Source organism: Pediculus humanus, genomic scaffold, assembly GCF_000006295.1.
Source record: "Pediculus humanus corporis 1103172108318 genomic scaffold, whole genome shotgun sequence".
Classification (NCBI taxonomy): domain Eukaryota; kingdom Metazoa; phylum Arthropoda; class Insecta; order Psocodea; family Pediculidae; genus Pediculus; species Pediculus humanus.
In genome coordinates this window covers 1723239-1743545 of record NW_002987887.1, presented here as the reverse complement: position 1 = coordinate 1743545, position 20307 = coordinate 1723239, and the positions used below count along the sequence as shown (strand labels likewise).

Genomic DNA, 20307 nt, shown 5'->3' with positions numbered 1-20307 from the left:
TAATTATGCGTACGAATGAGTAATTAATTAATTAATTAACGAGTAGTAATAATAATAATAATAATAAAATCGTTCTCGTTTTAAAAAAAAAAGTCAAATCGAGGTCAATTGTTGTCGTCGTTTTCTTTTTCTTTTGCTTTTCCGAATAGAAATCGTAAATTATTTTCTTTTTTTTCTGTTTGTTTTGTTTTGTTTGTTGTTTGTTTGTATTGAGTAGTCGTTTTTTTTTTGTTTCGATTGTTGTCGATGTTGACGAAAGAGGAAACAATAGATAGAAAAAAAAAAAAAAAAAAAAAAAAAAACCCAACAAATTACGGAATAAAATTACGTTTTGATATTATCAACGACTTCCGTTTTTGATTGTGTGTGTATGTATGTGTGTGCGTAACAATTAAAGTTTATTTCTGGAACGTTTTTGTTTTTTTTTCCATTCTGGAGAAATCGATTAATCGTTCGATGATATCGAGATCCGGTTTGCAATGCGCAGTAACGCAAATTATTTATTTTTTTATTTTTTTTTATTTACGATTCGATACTATTATTATTATTATTATCATCATCATCATCATAATTTTTTTTTTGTCCAGGTAATTTTTAATACGATGGATAATTAATTATTACGTTTCGAGCACAATATATATATAAAATTATTCATCTGGAAAAGACTGGAGAAAGAAAAAAAAAATCGAAAACCATAATTCATAAATTTATCATTGATCAAAATTAATATGACGGCGACTTTTTTTTTTTTTTTTTTTTTTTTTTTTTTTATCGGCATAAAAAATTTCCTTTGGGTTCGAATGAAAAAAAAAAAGAAAAAAAATCCAAACGGCCTTCTTAATACTACGAAAACTGGAAAATATTGTTTGAAGCTAAATTTCCAGGTTTTTTTTTCTTTTTAAGTTCAACAATTGACAATTAAACAACACAAAAAAAAAAAAAAAAACAAATCTCGGGAAAATTTTCAACGAAATCAAAAAAAAAATCATCATCATCATCATTATCATTATCATTATTATTATTATTATTAATTCGATAGTTGATAAATTGTAATATCGATCGATCGATCGATTTTTATGTACATTTGTCGGCCGTTGGCGAAAATATCTGGAGGGATATCGCGGCCGCCCTGGAGATAATTTCAACTTCGTGAACGAAATTTGAAAAAAAAACGACGACGACAAATATAATAAAAATTGTCTCGAGTTATTTATAACATGTCGGCGCGAAAATGTTAAAGAGAGGGGTGGGAGGAGGAGGAGAAGGGGGTGATCCCACGGGGGAGATTCGGAATCCTCTAGAAAAAAATATTTTACGTCGGTTTTTGGATAAATAATTTTTCATTGTTTGTTGTTGTTGTGCAATCGTTTTCGGTCGGTGCATACGTCGTCGTTTTGTTTTTAAAAAATTTATTTATTTATTTATTTTTTTTTTTCGGGTATAATTATTCGTGCGGTTCAGTTAAAGAGAGAGAGAGAGAGAGAGTGAATTTTTCACTTATTAAAATCCTGTTGAGTTGTTTTCGTACGCCATTTTTATTTAATTGTTTAAAAATTTTTAGAAATTTAACTAATTGGTACCTTGTCTTATTAAATACCAATTTGATTGAAGATACAAATACAAGTGCAACGAATTAAATGTCTACCCTAGAGCAAACTCTCTCTCTCTCTCTCTCTCTCTCTCTCTCTTTATTTCTCTATATGCCTTATATTCTCTCTCTTTGCCTCTCTGTTTTTCTTATAATCTATCCCTCTTTTTCTACCTTTCTGACTGTCTTATATTTTCTCTCTCTCTCTCTGCCCCTCTACCTATCACACTCACACGGATTCTATCTCTCTCTCTCTCATCATCATTATCATCTATCTCTCTCTTCTTTATTTTTTCGCATTTTTGTTAGTTTCATATCTTGAAGCATCGCCGTCGTCGTCGTCGACACCATCGTGTCTTTAGGGTATTAAATTGTCAATTATTTTTAATCCGACAACTTTTTGTGTCAACGTTTCTCTCTCTCTCTCTCTCTCTCTCGACTTGTTAAAAAATTTACGAATTTCTTTCCCCCCAATTTCTCTCCACATCCTCCTCCTCCTCTCCGAAATGTGTGTGATAAATCATCAAAAAATCAACATTACAAGTTTTCTATAATGTTTAATTAATATTAATATTAATATTATTATTTTAATTTATTTTAATTAGAAATTTTAACGTTGTTATGTTGGTATTTTGTATAAAAAAAAAATTTTTTTTTTTTTATTATTGTTCACACTCCGCCATGAAAATTTAATCTAAATATTTTCACTTTTTGTTTTTTTTTTTCAGGTATAGTTTTTTGTGTTTTGTGGAATCGATTAATTTTACGTCGTCGTGGAACTAGAATATCGACTGGAATTTCTTTTTTTTTTTTTTTTTTTTAAGGAAAAAAAAAAAAATCCAACCACGTTTCGTAAGTCGTTTACAAAAAATTTATTTATTTATTTTTTTTTTTTATTTTCATTGACACGAATCCAATTAAATTTAATAACTTTTCCGGTTGTTTCATTATCTCTCTCTCTCTCTCTCTTAACATTTTGTGTTTGTTATCAGTATAAATTGGAAAATTTTTTTATTATTATCAAGGTTTTTATTATCATTATTAATATTTCGGTATTTATTTATTAAAAAAAAAATTATTCTATTAATCATGCAAATTTTTTTTTTTTTGTGTCGTAATATCCGCGTGTGAGTTTGTGCGTAACTGTAAATAATTTATAATAAAAAATCGAATCGATATATCGATTATATCGATATTTATTTTTAAATCGAAAGGGAAGTTTGAAATTTTTTTTTTAAAATTAAATTAATTAGTTGAGGTTTTCGTTGTTGTTGAATCGCGAGAGAGATTGTGAAAAAATTATTATTATTATTATTTGTTTGTCGTAGTTATGTTTGTCGTTGTCTGTTTGTCGTTTGTCGATTGATTGCATTTCATCTTACATTTATATTCAAAGATATAGATTTGGTCTCGTAAAATTTAAATTATTAATTTTTTTTTTTTTTTTTTTTTTGTAAAAATAACTCGAATCATTTTTTTTTTTTTTCGATTTAAATATCGATTACGACAGAATCGATTTTTTTTTTTTTTATTCGATACGATCGTAAATATAATATTTCGAGTTTTATTATTATTATTATTATTACTTAAAGAAAAAAAAAAAAATGTGACGAATGACAATTTTCTGGCTCGCATCCAAAGACACTAAAAATTTTTTTCTAAAGATTTTTCGGTCCCTCCCCTTCACTCATTCCCCTCACCTTTCCCCCCTTTCCCTCCTCCTTCCCACCCGCATTAAGATTTCTTCCCATTTCCGCTTTCGTAAAAGAATTTTTATTTATAAATTTTTTTTTTACTAAAGGTCAATAGCAATAAATTTTCGGTTCTGAATATATAAATACGACAATTTTTTTTTTTTTTTTAAATTCCGAACAAACATTCGAACATCGTAAAAAAAAATCAATCAATCAATCAATCGAATAATAAAAAATTTTTATTTTACATAGAGTAAGAAAAAAGGAAAAACGTTCACAAATCTACGCGACGTCACTTCCTTTTTTTACTCACTCATTCCCTTGATTTCTTCTGCTTTTTTTTTTTTTTTTTTTTTTTGGAATTTGCCGTTCGATTCTTTCGTTGGAATTTTTTTTTTTTTTTCGTTTGCGTTGGCGTTTTATTTTTACACGTTTATTATTATTATTATTATTATTATCGTTATCATTCGCCCACTCGCGTCGATGACGTCGACGTCATCGTCGTCGTCGTCGTCGTTTGCAAACGTTAAAGGCAATAATAAATTAAAATAATGTCAAAAACGTTTTTTGAATTTTTTTTTTTTCTCTAAATACGTGGCGATAAACTACAAGTGACGGTAATAATAATAATAATAATAATAATAAAACAAGTCGGTATTCGATCAATCGATCGATCAATCGATAATTTAATCGATATAGACAAGAAACGAATATATCATTAAAAAAAAAAATTTTTTGTTAAAATTTATTGTCGCGAACAATTTAAAAAAAAAAAAAATAAAATAAAAAGAAAATTACGTAATTTAAAATCAATCGATTGCGCATAGGTAATAAATAGTCGATGAATCGATAGTCGAATCGATAGTTGAATCGATAGTTTACGCAGACGCGGTTAATTTGATTAATAATCGATGATTTATCGATTTTTACATTAAACGTTAATACATTACGAACGTGTGTATTTTTAAGTACAAGCGGGAAAATATTTTTTAAAAAAAATAATAATAACGAAATTGATTTTTTTACTGGAGAAATCAATCATTCACGCACTTCCACACGCACTTACGCACTCACACATTCACGTACTTAACCGGTATTAACGCAATAAAATTTTATTTAATTCACGTTATATATAAAAGGAGGCAATTAAACTCGAAGACCCCCTTCCTGACACGAATATTTTTTTTTTATTTATTTTATTTTTTTATTATTATTGTTATAAAAATGTCGTGTCTTTAGTTGTTAGTCTTTCTTTTTCTCTCCCCCCCCTTTACCCCTTTAACCCTCCCTCTACCCCATACAAAAAAAAAAAAAAAAAAAAAAAAACAAGTTACGCCATAAAAATATATACATTATATTTACTTGTAAATGAATTCTTTTTTAACTCTTTTTAAATAATGAACATCGGCGGAAACATAAATTCGAATGTTTTTTTTTTTTTTTTTATGTCCACCACGATGATGATGATGATGATGTTTGTGTTTGTTTGTTTGTTTGTCGAGTATTCATTCAGTTTAAAGAAAATTCGTGTCAGTTGTACAAAGCTTTGTATGACGTCGTTAAATCGTTCGTTTGTTTTTGACGGGTCACATGGGAATTTTAATAACCGTTATCAGAGTCATAACTAGTTTTTTTTTATTTCGAATATTGGAATTGGGGTTGTATAACTCCCGTGAACAAACAAACAAACAAACAAACAAAAAGACTAACTCATCTCATACGTTTGTTTGTTTGGTTGTACCGTGTCAAAGCTTTAAGGTTGGGAACCGGTTGGAAATCGCGTAATTAATATTTTCGTAATTATTTTATAGGATTTTCCAAATTACTAACGAATGATTCATATAAGTTGTTTGTTGATGGTGCAAACACCCAACAACACAAACAACCAACAAACAGTATGATTTAATAATCTGGTGAAAATTTTTTTTTTTTTTTTTTAAATATTTTATTCAATTTTATTAATGTCAAAAGGTTAAGGTTTTGCATAATTAATTAAATAAATAAATAAATAATAAAAAAAAGGAAGTGTGCGATTTGGAAAAAAGAAAAAAAGATGGCGGTTCGTAAAAAAAAAAAACGTGAGGGAAAAGGACGGAGGTAGAGGACCACTTTTTTTTTTTGATCGTACCTGTTTTTTTAAAATGGCGGAAAAATTAAAAAAAAAAAAAACGTGACTACACCCTCTAGTCACCACTTTCTGGCAAAAAGAAAACGATCGTTTCGGGAAGAGATAGAAAAAGTGAGTGAGAGAGAGAGAGGTAGATGATATGTGAGAGCGTCGTTTGCCTTAGGAAAGAATGATGGTCCAAGGTTTAACATTTTGAATGTCAAAGGAAAAACACGATCGACCATTGTAGGACCACTCCCTCCCATTTGTAGGATGACGACTAAATCGTGAGAATCTGCGAAAAATATGTATATATATATATATATATATATATATATAATGTGTTTTTCCGCATGCGTGAGTAAATGATAAAACAAAAGGGGGAGGGGGAAAATGTTTAAAACCGGATTTAAATACTCTATGACTTGTTGTATTAACCCTCGAGAACCACCGCGATAATACTTCCTAATACGGTTGTTTTTAATTCTCGCCATTGAACCGGAAGTAAAACATCATACGTACATTTTTATGAAGGTCGATTTATGAATCCGTTTTTATACGTGGTATTAATTCCTGTTAAGCACCATCATCATCATCGTTTTTTTTAGTAAGTTAGTTAGTTAGTTAGTTAGTTACACGTCATTTTGAAAACTCGAATTTGTCGTAGGCGAATTTTATCGTTTTTATAATAATGGTGTCGGTGATAGTGGTAGCCTCGTACAATTTTTTTTTTTTTTGGACGTTTCTGCCCCTGTTATGTCTCTGTTTTTTGTCCAAACCCGCCCCTCCTTCCCCCCACGTCATCGACATTATTGTAGTTTAATTTATCTTTGCAACGTATTAGTTTTGTTTTTTGTTTAGGTGGTCATTTTTTTTTTTTTTTTTTTACACACACACCTACTCCTCCTCGGTTGTTTCTATTGCCACGCATTCATTCAATTCGTTCCATTTTTCTTTCGACCGACTAACCCTGCTCCTTTTTTTCTTTTACGATAACAATGCGACAATTTGTGCGTTACGCAATCGGTCTCGTTTTTTTTTTTTTTTTTTTTTTTAGATTAGGCTCGAACGAATTGTGCGACGTCGTGGAAATAATAATGACGATTATGATAATAATAATAATGATAATTTTAAAAACCGTTACAGATTAATTTTCTATCTTAGCCGAAAAGATTAATAATTCAGCAAACAAACAAACACAAAAAAAACCGTTTTTATTATTTAAAAAAAAAAAAAAAAATTTCTTGCGATTCAATGACTTGGTGTACCTTTGTTGTAAAAAATTAGTTTAAAAAACCTGTGATTTTTATCTGCTTACACGATCGATTCGAAAAAAAAAAATTCCGATCGTGTTTATTTATTTATTCAACGTGATAATTTTCTAATAACGTTATTAATGATTTTTCAAATGAAAATTTTTGTTTTAAATTTCATTTAATTTAAAAAAAAAAAAAAAAAAAAAAAAACAAAAAAACGTGTCGTTAGAAAGTAAAATGAATAAATATTTACAAATCATTATTATTATTATCAATACACGTGTATACATCCTTTTTTTTTTTTTTTTTTTTTTTAAATTAAAGTTATTTAATAAATCTCGCGACCGTTCGTTCGTTAACTTTTTTTTTTTTTTATTAATAATAATAAATAATGTTAAACACGTGTCAATAGATGATGTTATATTTCGTTTTTGCATTACGCGAGTTTAATTTTTTTTTTTTTTCAAATCCTAAAATAAACATTTTATCGATGACGCATTAATAAATTCTAAACGCGTCTTTTTAAAAAAAAAAAAAAAAATTAATTCCGGGAAGGGGAAAAAAAAAAAAAAAATAGAAAAAATTTCCCGACGAATTATAATGTTTTAGAGAGAGAGAGAGAGGGGGGGGGAGAGAGAGGGAAAGGGGGGGGGGGGGGGGGAGAGACAAATGAATCAAATCAATATTTCCGTCGGGTTTTTTATATGGTTCATTAGTAAACGGCAAGCAATTAAAAAAAAAAAAAAAAAACGACGTTCCCGCCATTTTTAATTGTATTGTCGCGTTTAAAACAAAAGATTTAAAAAAAAAAAAAAAAAAATGAAAATGTAACGCTTTTCGATATAATACGCCGTGAAAAAAAAAAAAAAAAAAATTTCAAGATTCATTTTTATCGTGCACGTCGTTTCTACTACTACAACTACTGCCACGTTTTTTTTTTTTAAATTCGATTTTTATCGCGTTATAACGCGAACTTTACGAATACTGCGAGGTTTCACGTACGTTTGAAAAAATAAAAAAAAATTTCTGAACGCGCTTTTTTTCGTGACGTCATTTTTTCCCCCGCCCAATTAAAAATCATTTTCAGTTAAATACAAAATGGAGTTTATGACAAAATAATAAAACCAAAAAAATGATAGTTAGGAAAAGCAGAAGACGTGGTGGAAAAGAGTCTATCATAACTTTTAGAAGTATTCTTAAAATGATAATTAATAATAATAATAATAATAATAATAATAATAATAATAATAATAATAATAATAATAATGATGATGATGATGATAATAATAATTGTTTTTTTAACGTGACACGAATACGAATTAATTTTTTTTTTTTTTTTTTTTTTACTTTTTATTTATTTATTAATTAGTTTGTGGTGGTATTTTAAAAACCAGAAACGAGTAATTTTTTAATGACTTTACGTTTCTAAAACCGATTGAGGGGGGGGAGACAAAAATTTCGTGTAAGCAGACGTGTACGGAGGTGGTAGAGTGTACGACGACCGACCTATTTAGGGTTCATTCAATAATCGAAACGTTGTAAAATTATGTTAATTATTTATTACGTAATTATATATACGTACCTTTAGATAATGACAGTAATTGTTCTTTTTTTTTTGCATAATAATTATTATTGGTAAAATAAAATTTAAAAAAAAAAAAACATCTTTTCGTGCCACGAAACAAACAAACAAACAAAAATTTAATTTTCTTCTATTCGATAATTTATTCAATAATAATAATAATAATAATAAAGGTATAGGTGTAGAATAAGATGAACTGAATTCGATTCGTACAAAAAAATTTATGACGACGAACAAACAACGATGACGATAAAAAACGTTATTGACACTGTTGAAAGAAAAAACGAATTATTATTATTATTATTATTATTATTATTATTATTATTATTATTATTATCTTGAGGTAATTTTTACCAAAAGGTTCAAAAAGTTTGCGAATGAGGAAAAACGCGCCATTTTGTTTTTTATTTATATTTGCAAAAAGTAGGTTCGATAGGAAACGAAATCAAAAAAACACGTGGAATTAGAATATTTATTAATTACGACGCACTTGTCTCGTGTGCGTGTGTATGTGTTACGTCAAATGCGTTCGTTTAACGTGTAATTAATTATTTAGGAGAGATGGCGACGTCAAATTAAAAAAAAATTGTCGTTTGGTGGTTGTTTGGGCATAAAAAAAACTATTTAGCAATAACGATTGTAATTATTACCGGTGGTGTTAATGGTGGCGGTGGCGGTGGCGGTGGTTGTAGTGGTAAAAAGTGGTAATTTTGTATTACAATATAAAAAATTATTACGTAATAATTTTTTTTTATTACGGCGGCGGTGGCAGCGGCATTTAAAAAAAAAAAAAAAAATTATTTATCGGTAATAAGAAAAAGTTGTCGAATAAAAAATGCTGTAGGGAATTTTTTTAATATTAAAATTAGCATATGGTATTTATATTAAATTATAATTTTAAATTTCCCGCCAATTATTTCATCATCGTAATTTTTTTTCCCCCCCTTTTTTATTTTTAAAAAAAAAAAAAAAAAAAAAAAAAAAAAATCCTTTCACTGAAATTTTAAAACTTAAAATAAAAATTTAATATTATTTGAACAATTTATGAGTTCGTGCGTGAGTGCGTGAATGCGTGAATGCTCGATTGAATTAGGGAAGAAGAAGAAGAAGGAAAAAAAAAGAAAAAGTGGTAGCAGAAAATAAAAAAAACGTGACTTGAAGTGGTTCGTTTTTTATATATTTTTTTTTTTCCTTCTACGACGACAAAACATTCGAAAAGGGAAAATAGTATTATTATTATTAATATAGGCATTTTAAACCTGTTTCACTTCTTTCTTTCTTTCTTTCTTTCTTTCTCTCTTTCTCCTTCGATTCCCTTTTTAATCCATCTACTTCCGGTTAAATTTACGCATTAATTACGCGCGCAAAAGAGAGTCATCGTTTTAAAGGACAGGTTGTTGAGGGAGGGTGGGTGATATGAGAAATCATTTATAATAATGTCCAAAAACGAAAAGAAAGTTGTTTGTTGTTTGTTGTTGTTGTTGTTTTGGTTGTTGTTATTATTAATCAATTATTATTTATTTATTTATTTATTCGATATCAATAAATAATTTCGTGATTTTGTTGTTATCGATATTAGAATTATTTACTTGAAATAATCCAACAATCACAAAAAAAATTTTTTTCGGTTAATTAATGGACGCGTTTTTGTTTAAATTGTTGATAACGGCGCCATATTTAATTTTTGTTTTGTTTAACTCGTTCGTTTTTTCATTTCCGTTTTTTCGATATTTGTTTTTTTTTTTTTTTGTTCTTTCGTTTTTTAATTTTGTTTGTTTGGTTGTTGGGTGTGTTGTTGTTGTTGCTTGTTTGTTTTCCCCCCACCTACTTTTTCTGATGTGTTTTCATCGTGGTTGTTGAGAACTTTTGTATTTTTAAGAAACGGAAAAAGTTTTCACTTGTTTGTCGGCGTTTCTTATTGCAAAATTATAATTGATATTATTATTATTATTATTATTATTATTATTATTATTATTATTATTATTATTATTATTATTATTATTGTCTTGAGGGGTTTACAAAAAAAATTATTTTTTTAATTAATTTTTTATGAGTTTTGCCATCCGTTTGAATATGATGGACGTTGCGGTGAAATTCTCGTCGGTTCGGGTTTTTTTTTTTTATTTTCTCACCGGGAGCAACCCTAAACGTTGTTGTTGATTTCAATTAACGGATTTCCTATCATTGTTTTAAATTTGATCTTTAAATACTTTCTTCTGGTTCCACGATAAAAGAATAATTTATAGGAAAAAAAAAAAAAAAAACGATAGAAATTTCGTTTAGGAGAGAAATAAATAAATTTATTTTCTTTTAATTAATAATTTTGACGTGTGAAAATTTGATATTATGCGAATTTTGAAGACTTAACCTCTCTGTCTCTCTCTCTCTCTCTATCTTTCTGTCTGTCTCTCTTTCTTTCTGTTTTTCTCTCTCTCTCTCTCTCTCTCTCTTCTGTTTGCCTTTCACATTTCCTGTTTTTTTCTCTCTCTCTTTCTCTCTGACTGTGCGTTTTTCTGTTTCTCTCTTTCTCTCTGTTTTGAGTTTTTCTTTCTTACTTCCTGTCTCTTTATTTTTCCGTTTCTCTTCCTTTTTCCCTCCTTTTTTTGTTTTTCTGTCTCTTTCTTTCTGACTGTTTTTTTTTTTGTCTTTTTTCTCTCTCCTTCTTATTTTCTTTTAATTTTTTTGACGTGGGAAAATTTGCTATTATACGAATACTAAAGATTTAACGTACCCCCCCTCTCTGTCTATCTCTGTTTTTCTTCATCATTTTTCCTGTTTCTTTCTCTCTCTCTATCTCTTTCTATCATTCTAACTTTTCGTTTGTAACATTTTGTGGTGGTGGTTAAAACCTGATCAGATTGTTATTGTAATTTATCATTTTTATTTATAAAAAAAAAAAATTAAATTAATTTGTTTTACATAAATCACATAATAATAATAATAATTATTATTATTATTATTAAACAAACAACACACAAATTACAGGTGTTAAATTTTTAATTAGCCGAAAAAATAAAAAATAAAATAAATTTTTACCCTTGACCCACAGGCTGAATAGGTGTGTGTGTGTGTTTAACAATAATAATAATAATTATAAAAATAACAAATTACCCGAATCTTAAGACACGACATTATTCAACAGACAATTGACCAAAAATTTAAGTTCATGATAATAATGATGATGATGATTACGGGCTTTAACGTTATCGAAACTTGAGATATTCGAACCTGATTTAAATGCCTCGTCATTATTTATTTATTTATTTATTTTCGTTTCCGCAAAACAAAATCCATTTTTTTTTTTTTTTTTTTTTTTTTTAACAACCGTTTTATTTATTTATTTATTATCATTATTATTTGTTTAAGTTTTGTAAATTATTATAAAAACTCATATTCCACGAATAATAATAATTATGCCCGTGTCATTTCGTGGGTGGCATAGAATCCTAAACGTCACGCACGCACTTACCGTTGTCATTTTTTTTATTTTCTCATAATTTTCAATTGAATTATTATTATCATTATTATTATCATTATCATTAAAAAAAAGAATCATTTGTCGTTAATTCCACGATTATTAAACGCAACACGCATAAAATAATATCAATCACGAATAATTTTTTAAACAAACGGGAAAAATGTTGGAGAGAAAGAAAAAAAACATGTTCCCTCCCCCACCCCACCCTTTTCTTTACAGCGGTTTTCATTGTTGCCAACTGTAAATTTTTCTTTAAAAAAAAAAAAAAAATGGCCGTCAAACTTTAAGAAATTTTCGTTGAAAAAATCTAAAAAAAAAAAAATTCAAAATTCAAATTTCTTCGTTTGCAATTGGAAAGTTTTTAGCGTTTCGTCATCATCATCATCATTATCACCATCATTATTATTATCTTTATTATTATTATCATTATTATTATTATTAATTTCGCACGTTATTTTATGTACTAAAAAAAAAACACGGTTAAATTTATTTATTTTCACTTTTATTATTATAACATTTTCGTTTTCGTATATTAATAATCGACGGGGGGGAGGAATCCAGATAAAAAAATTTTTTTTTTTTTTTCGATCGATCGTGTCAATAGAGAAAAGAAAATAGTTTTTTTTTTTTTTTCACTTTTAAGTTTTACGATTTTCACTTTTTTTTTCACAATGAAACAATCAATTGTTCGTCAGCAATATTTCAATGGACGCCCCATGTGTGCCGCGATCAAATCATTAAAAAAAAAAAAAAAAAAAGCGTGACAATAGAAAAAGAAAAATGAAAAGATTCTAAGTGGTAATGATGACGTAAGATGTAAAATACGATGACGTGTAAATTAATATTTACGATAATGTTGTTATGAATTAAAAAAAAAGTAAAAAGTAAAAAAGAAAACGTCGACAGTCGCGATTTCTAGAACAATCGAAATGGCGATACGATATGACGTTGGAGAAATGTTATTGTTTGTCCGTACGAAAGTGTTTGTCGAATTTCCTCCCTCCCCCCCCCCAAAAAAAAATGAAGATGATGATAGTTAAGGTTGGACTGGTGGTGAGGATGATAATAGTGATGATGGTGATGATGGTGTGGTAATGTGGTAATGCTGACAATGATAATAATAGTAGTGGTAATGTTGCTGGTGGTGATGATGATGATGATGATGATGATGACGATGACGATGACGATAATGATGATGTTAGTGATGGTAGTGATGGTGTGGTTGTGTGGTAGTGCTGACAATAATAATAATAATAGTAGTGGTCATGTTGAAAGTGGTCGTGGTGGTGGTGGTGGTAACGATGATGATGACGATGATGATAATGATGGTAGTAATGGTCAAAATAAAAAAACGCGCGAAACTTGTGCATCCGACCGCCATTTTTTTTTTTTTTTTAAATATATTTTAATTACGTAATTTTATATTTTTATTAAAATTAAAAAATTCATAATTCGATACTTTCGACCGTAATAATAATAATAATAATTAAGTCAATCGTATACAAAATTGTTTGTTTTGTTTGTTTGTTTGTTTGTTCGTTTTAGAATTGTCATATAAATTTCGTTTGTTTTTTTTAGTATTCGTTTTCCGTTGCGTGAGTTAATTTTAATTTACGGTTAAAGATACCTAGGTACGTAAAAAAAAAAAATTACCCGTGGTAATTTAACAAATTTATCCGTGAACGGGAATAACGGGGAATCGATTAATAATAATAATAATAATTATTATTATTATTATTATTATTATTATTATTATTCCGCGGTTAAACGTCGTCTTTCCTATTATTATTATTATTTAAACCGTCATAAATTAAGTGTAAAATTATTGTTAATGGTAAGTAGTAGAGTGATGGTGGCAGTGGCGGCGGTAGTAAACGAAATAGCAGTAGAAATAAAAAAAAATTGTTTTTGTTTTGACCGTATACGGTAAAATATTTTTTTTTTTTTTTTGGAAAACCCGCCATTGAATGAATTACTGGAGCAAATACATGTCTCGTATGGAACAATTCCAATGACAATTTTTTTTTTTTTTTGCTCTATTTAAAATCGTTGACAGAAAATTTTTCGAGTCGTAAATCATCATCATCATCATTATTATCATCATCAAACTATAAATTGCCAATTTCGTGGGTTTTTTTTTTTTTTTATAAAAGTTTAAAACGTTATGAATATTAATATAAGTAAAAAAAAAAAAAATTTTTTCGATTTCGTATTTTTTTTTTTTTATGAATGTTTTCTCTTCAAAAAAAAAAAATGAATGAGTTTGTTTGTTTGGTGTTTGTTTGTTCGTTTGTTTGTTTGTTTGTTTCCCAGATATTTAAAATTCGTTCTTGTTGTTATTTTTTTTATTTATTTATTAACCTCGTTTGAACCCATAAAAAAAAAAAATTACGCGAATCGACTTATTAATATATATATATATATACGATTCATTTAAATTATTGTTATTATTATTATTTCGACCCGAAAAAAAAAAATTTCTACGTCAAATTTTTTTTGGGCGGCAAATTTAAAATTCCAAAAAAAAAAAAAAAAAACGGTTTCCGGTCGTGAACTTGCATTTTTATATATATGCAAAGAAAATTTCCATCCATCATAATTTTTCTCATGATCTTTGCCTCTTTCCTTTTTTTTTTTTTTTTTTTTCCTTTTTTTAAACTTTTACCAAATACGACATAAGCACACGTTTTTTTCTAGTACCGCGTATGAATAATAATAATAATAATGATGATGATGATGATGAAAATCGTATAGAGTAAAAAAAAAATGACGGCGGAAGGGAACGACCCAAATTTTTTTTTTTTTATCTTTTCCTTTCATTTCACTATTTGCTCTCTTGTAGAATGATCTGGAATCTTCCGTAACTGGAAAAAGGTTAACGAGCAAATAAAAATTATTTATAAGATTAAATAATAATGATAATAATAATAATTAATATCAAGGTTTACTTTGTCGTTTATCGATTAAAAAAAAAAAAAAATCAATTAAAAAAAACTTGAAAATAATTAATTATTATTATTATTATCATTATTATTATTTATTTTATTATTGATCGAATTTAATAATCTATGATTTTTAATCTATCGATTTATCGATATATCGAAACGTTTACTTTAAATAAAAAAAAAAAAAAAAAATTTCGCACGGAAATCTAATTAATAAAACGAAATTTAAAAAAAACTTGATTAATCTTATCTATAATAATCGATTCTAGTAATAATTCGTGACGTCATCATTTCTTTCTTTTTTTTTGTTTATTGTTTTCGAAAAACGTTTGTTGTTGTTGTTGTTGTTGAATGGCGTTTAAATTGACCCGGGAAAACCTTTTTTTTATTTTTTATTTTTTGAAACTCTCTAAAAAAACTTTTGTGTCATACCCTCCCGCCCACCCCCCCTTTGAAATAGATTACGATGATGATGATGATGATGATGATGATGATGATGATGATGATGATGATGATGATGATGATGATGATAATCTTCATTCAATATTTTTTTTTTTTAATAATTTGTGTTACTTTCATTTTTAATTCAATAAGAGAGGGAGAGAGAGGGGGGGAAGAGGTAGAGAGAAACAAGAACAACAAACAACAACAACAATCAACAACAAGGTTGAACCTTTTAATATTAATTATTTCCGTGATTTCGTGTAGAAGAAAAACGAAACAAAAAAAAAAAAAAAATTTATTATTATTATTTTTTTTTCAAAATTAAATTAATTTTCTTATGACGTCGGTGATCACGTGACGAGAAAATTTTGTTGTTGTTTTTTTTCCCCTCCCTCTCATCGATGAGGTTAATATAAAAAAAAATATTAAAAAAATGGCGGGTAAAACGACGCATTTACGCGACGTATAAAATGTCGTAAAATTAATTTTTTTTTAGTTTAAATATTTAATTTATTATCATTATCATTTTTTTTTATGGGTTGAAAGTTCAAAAGGTTTTTTACTTGACGTTGACGTCACGAATAAATTTTTTTTATATTTTAAATCAGGTTCGGAAAGTTCATCGACTTTAACGTAAATTTTTTTTTTTTTTTTTTGCGAGGAGGTCAAAAATTTAATCGATTCGTCAACGCCGCCAACGCGTTTGCAACGTGGCAATTTTCCTCCTTCCCAATCCCGGCGGTGATCCAGAAATTCCAGAACGTATTATTATTATTATTATAATCATCACGGGGAAAAAAAAAAAATTCACCTACATTTTTATCGATTAATATCATAGAATAAATAAATATTATTATTATTATTAATAGATTCGCGGGGATGAAGGTCATCAAGGTGGGGGGAAGGAGGATAACGGTTGTTACATTTTTTTTTTTTTTTTTAATGATAATAATGATAATATTTCTTGTGGTTTTTTTTTTTGCGGTTTTAATCGTTGCACGCTCTTTTTCTATTTTCTCTTTCTTTTTTTTAAATTTAATTTAATTAAATTTTTTTTTTAAACCGTTAAATTATTATTATTATTATTCATATTAAAAAGTTCGATTGATTTAATGACGTCACACCAAAAAAATTAAACCCCTCGGAAATTTAAAGGGATTACCAAAAAAAAAATTTTTTTTAATTAAAATTAAAAACGTTTCAAACGTTTCTACGTCACGTAAAAAATCAATAGCGAACCCGTTTGAATTATTCTATTATTATTATTATTATCATCATCATTATTACTTTCGATTTTATTATTATTATTATGATTATTATTATTGATATTATTGATATTATTTCCAAAGTGAAAGCTAAATAATATATATATGTATATAATTGAGAGTGACGTTTGTAGGGAAATCATCCTAACGGACACATTCATACTTTGCAAAAAATCTATTATTATTATTATTATTATTATTATTATTATTATTATTATTATTATTATTATTATTGATATCGTATAATTAATAAAAATCATCATCATCATCATCATCATCATCAATCATCATCATCGTCGACGTTATCGGAAATCATTCTTTACTTTTTATTATAATTATTTTTTTTTGCTAACCCGAACGTTATTATTATTATTTCTATTATTATTATTATTATTATTATTATTATTATTATTATTATTATTATTATTATTAGTAGTAGTAGTAGTAGTAGTAGTAGTAGTAGTAGTAGTAGTAGTATTAGTAGTAGTATTATCATTATTACGTTAAATATCGACTGATTTTTTCCGTTTGAAGTTTCTCTGTTTAAAAAAAAATAAAAGTCCTTGGGGTCTTATTCGAACGCATTTTTTTTTCTCTTATGACGAACGGACTTAATAACCTGCGTGCGTGTGTGCGTGAGTGCGTGTGACGTTCTAAACGTAAAGAAACCCCCCCCCCCTCATCTTTACCTTCTCCCAAATGAAAGAGAAAAGTAAAAAAATAATAATAATAAAAATTCCTACGGCTCGGTTTTTTTTTTTAAATGCTATTTTTTTACCCTCCCTTCACCCCTTAATACGCTCCTGGCAAAAATAATTTTCGGTATTAAAAAAAAAAAAAAAAAAAAATAATAATAATAATAATAATAATAATAATAATAATAAAGGGAAAAATATATTCGGCAATTACATATTGTTTTATTTTCTTTGTAAAAAAAAAAAAAAAAAAAAAAAAATTATTTATTAATTTTAATCAATTAATGGTTTTTTTACTCGTTTTGGGGGTTTTTCGTATTTCATTATTATTATTATTATCATTATTATCGTGATCACAAATCAGGTTATCGGTAAATGACAGATAATCACAATTATTATAATTACGGTAACTTTTTTTTTTTTTTTTTTGTGTTTGTTCGGTAAAAGTTTTTTTTCTTTTTTTTGTTATTACGTGGCACAAGAACAACAAGAACAACAACAACAAGTTCTCAAAAACTACTTTTTTTTTTTTTTTATAAATCATTGAAAATTTTTTTTTTTTCAATAATAATAATGATTTTATATATAAATTTATACGAGGGAAGTTTGAGATTCTTTTTAAATACATTTCTGAACGCGCACTCGATTAGAGGAAACTGACGAAAGGATGGACGTTTGGCAACAGGACGAACGAAACCGAAACGTTTTTTTTTTTATAATAAATTTGTTACGTGAACGACGATCCTCTCCTCTCTCTCTCTCTTTCTCTCTCTCGTTTTTTTAATAAAAAGCGGTTTTTTTATATGGAAAGGTCAAGGGTTAACATTATCGAATAATAATAATAATAATAAACGGGAGGTTGGCTGGTTTGTGTGATGGAAAGGACCTTCTCGGGTGTGTCCGCTTTATAACTAAAAAAACCTTCCGACCACGATCGATTTATCGATTTATCGATCGATCGATCTCTCGGAAATTATTATTTGATCTTTAATCTTTTACTTATTTATTGTAAATATATAAAAAATTTTTAAACTTGATTGTTTGTTGTTTGTTGTTGTTTGTTGCTGTTATTTAGGTAACGAGGTTCGATGCGGTCAAATATTTTCGCGTTTGTTAGTTAGTAACAATTTTTGGTCGTACTGTTAAATTTTTTCTTTCCTTTTTTTTTTTTTTTTTTTTTTACGAATCGCTGATAAGAATTTCGATTAATCGATTAATTTATTATCACGCGAGTTTGTTCGTTTGTTATTCAGGTTTTAATTATTTTCTTACATGTTTGATAGTATTCATGCGAGAATACGTTTGTTTAAAATTCTTTTCCGTTTGTTTTTTTATGAAAGAGTTTTCATTATAGAATTTTTTTCTTATCACGAAAAATAAACTTTATCGACCGTGAAAAAAAAAAAAAGAAAAAATTAATTTCTTCTGCTTTTTTTTTTTTTTTTTTTAAATTGAATTTACGGCTACCGGTTTATTTGATCTTTGAGTCGGATTTTCCTTATTAAAAAAAAAAAGAAAAAAATTCTAGAAAATTCCTTGTCGTTATCATTATTATTATTATTATTGTCGCTTCCGCGGAATTTTTTTAAAAATCGAAAAAATTTTTAAATCGAGTACAGTTAGTTAATTTGAAAATAACGTAACGGAAGAAAGGGAGGGGAAGCGACGGGGAGAGGGGACGTGTGGGGGCAATCGTAGCAGACGTCACGGTCGGATGAATTTTTATTTTTTATTTTTTTTTGTACATTGTTTTCTAACCGACAATCAAACAATTATCGGTTGTTACACTTTTGTATCACAGAAATTAATTATTTTTATGAAAGAGAGAGAGAGAGAGAAAAAGACAAACAAACATAAAGAAAAAGAGAGAAAATTAGAAAAAATATTAAAAGAGAGAAAGAGAGAGAAAATTAGAAAAATATTAAAAGAGAAAGAGAGAGAGAAGAATATAAATAATAATAATAATAATTTTTTTTTATTGCAGGTTTTTTTCATGAATCCCTGAAATTATGAAGAATCCCAAGAACAGTAACTGAAAAAATTATGTTAAATGTCAAAATGGGAACTCGAACCCTACATAAAAAGCTCAAGCTCATAGTATATTGTAATATAACATAAGAGAAAGAAAGAAAAAGAGAAAAAAAACTTTAAGAGAGTGTGAGAAAAGCGAACAAAAACAAGGAAAACAAACGCAACAAACCACCAAAAAAGGAAAAACAAAAAAAAAAAAAATGTCTACGAAAAATCAAATATACATGAATTCATCATCGATCAGAACGGCGGGTTCAAAGTGCAACCTTATATTACAAAAATGTTTAGCCATACAACTTCATAAAACTCGAGGTGTCATACCCTGCGGTCCCAATAATACGGGAAGAAACGGAGATGGTGGTGTTGGCGTTGGCGTCGGTGGCGGCGTCGGCGGAGCCGTCGATGATTATTGGATGTACGACAACGGTTACCTCCTCTTCCAGGTACGTATACCCCCTTCGTTCGTTCGTTTACGTTCGACCTTTTCACCGATGATAACACTTAACGTACCCTTTTTTTTCGTCTCTTCCCACAGGGTTTTTTGGAAGCGAATTCAAAATGTTTTTGGAATTTATCACTTCTCGAAGCCATGAAAGAACTACAGTTCGAAGGTTACGTTTCCCAAGGGATCCTACTGGTACGCGGGAGTCCCTGCGCATTGGAAATATTAAGAAGCGCATGGTCAAGAAACGTATTGAAAGCTCCAACAAACTACACCATATCTCAACTTGGTAAGTTTTTTATTTTTTAAATTAAAAATCGAATCGTTCGAAAACGTCATCGATGGATCGATCGATAGGTCGATCTTTAAAAAACGCATCACACGCATTTACGCGCACCACCCCACACTACGCCGTAAACGTGTTTTTACGTAATACAAAAAAAAATTGTTATCATCGACAACTTTTCAAAAAATTTCAAATTTGAATACATAATTCAGGTATTTTTTTTTAGGTTTCGCGGGTATTTCCCAATATACGTCCAAACAAATTTAAATAACAAACGTACCGTAAAGTAATAATAATAATAATAATAACGCGGGGGGGCATTATTTACGTTTTATTTTTTTTTTTCCGCGGTAATAATAAATACGAATGATAGGATAACAAACAAACTCATATGTTGGTTGTTGTCGATTTGTTGGCAAACGAGTAAGTGGAAATAGATAAAAAAAAAAAAAAAATTTATATTTTAGTATCACGTTCCTCCAACAAACAACGAT

General features: G+C 27.9%; 1 protein-coding gene across 1 annotated transcript; it reads left to right on the top strand.

Moving 5' to 3' along the window:
- Nucleotides 1-19309: 19309 nt before the first annotated feature.
- On the top strand, nucleotides 19310-20012 carry Phum_PHUM605240 (uncharacterized protein; the record flags this gene model as incomplete). Its single annotated transcript, XM_002432894.1, has 3 exons — nucleotides 19310-19528; nucleotides 19621-19816; nucleotides 19885-20012. 3 exons carry the CDS (start codon nucleotides 19310-19312, stop codon nucleotides 20010-20012), a joined length of 543 nt encoding a protein of 180 aa, XP_002432939.1.
- Between the last annotated feature and the right edge of the window lie 295 nt (nucleotides 20013-20307).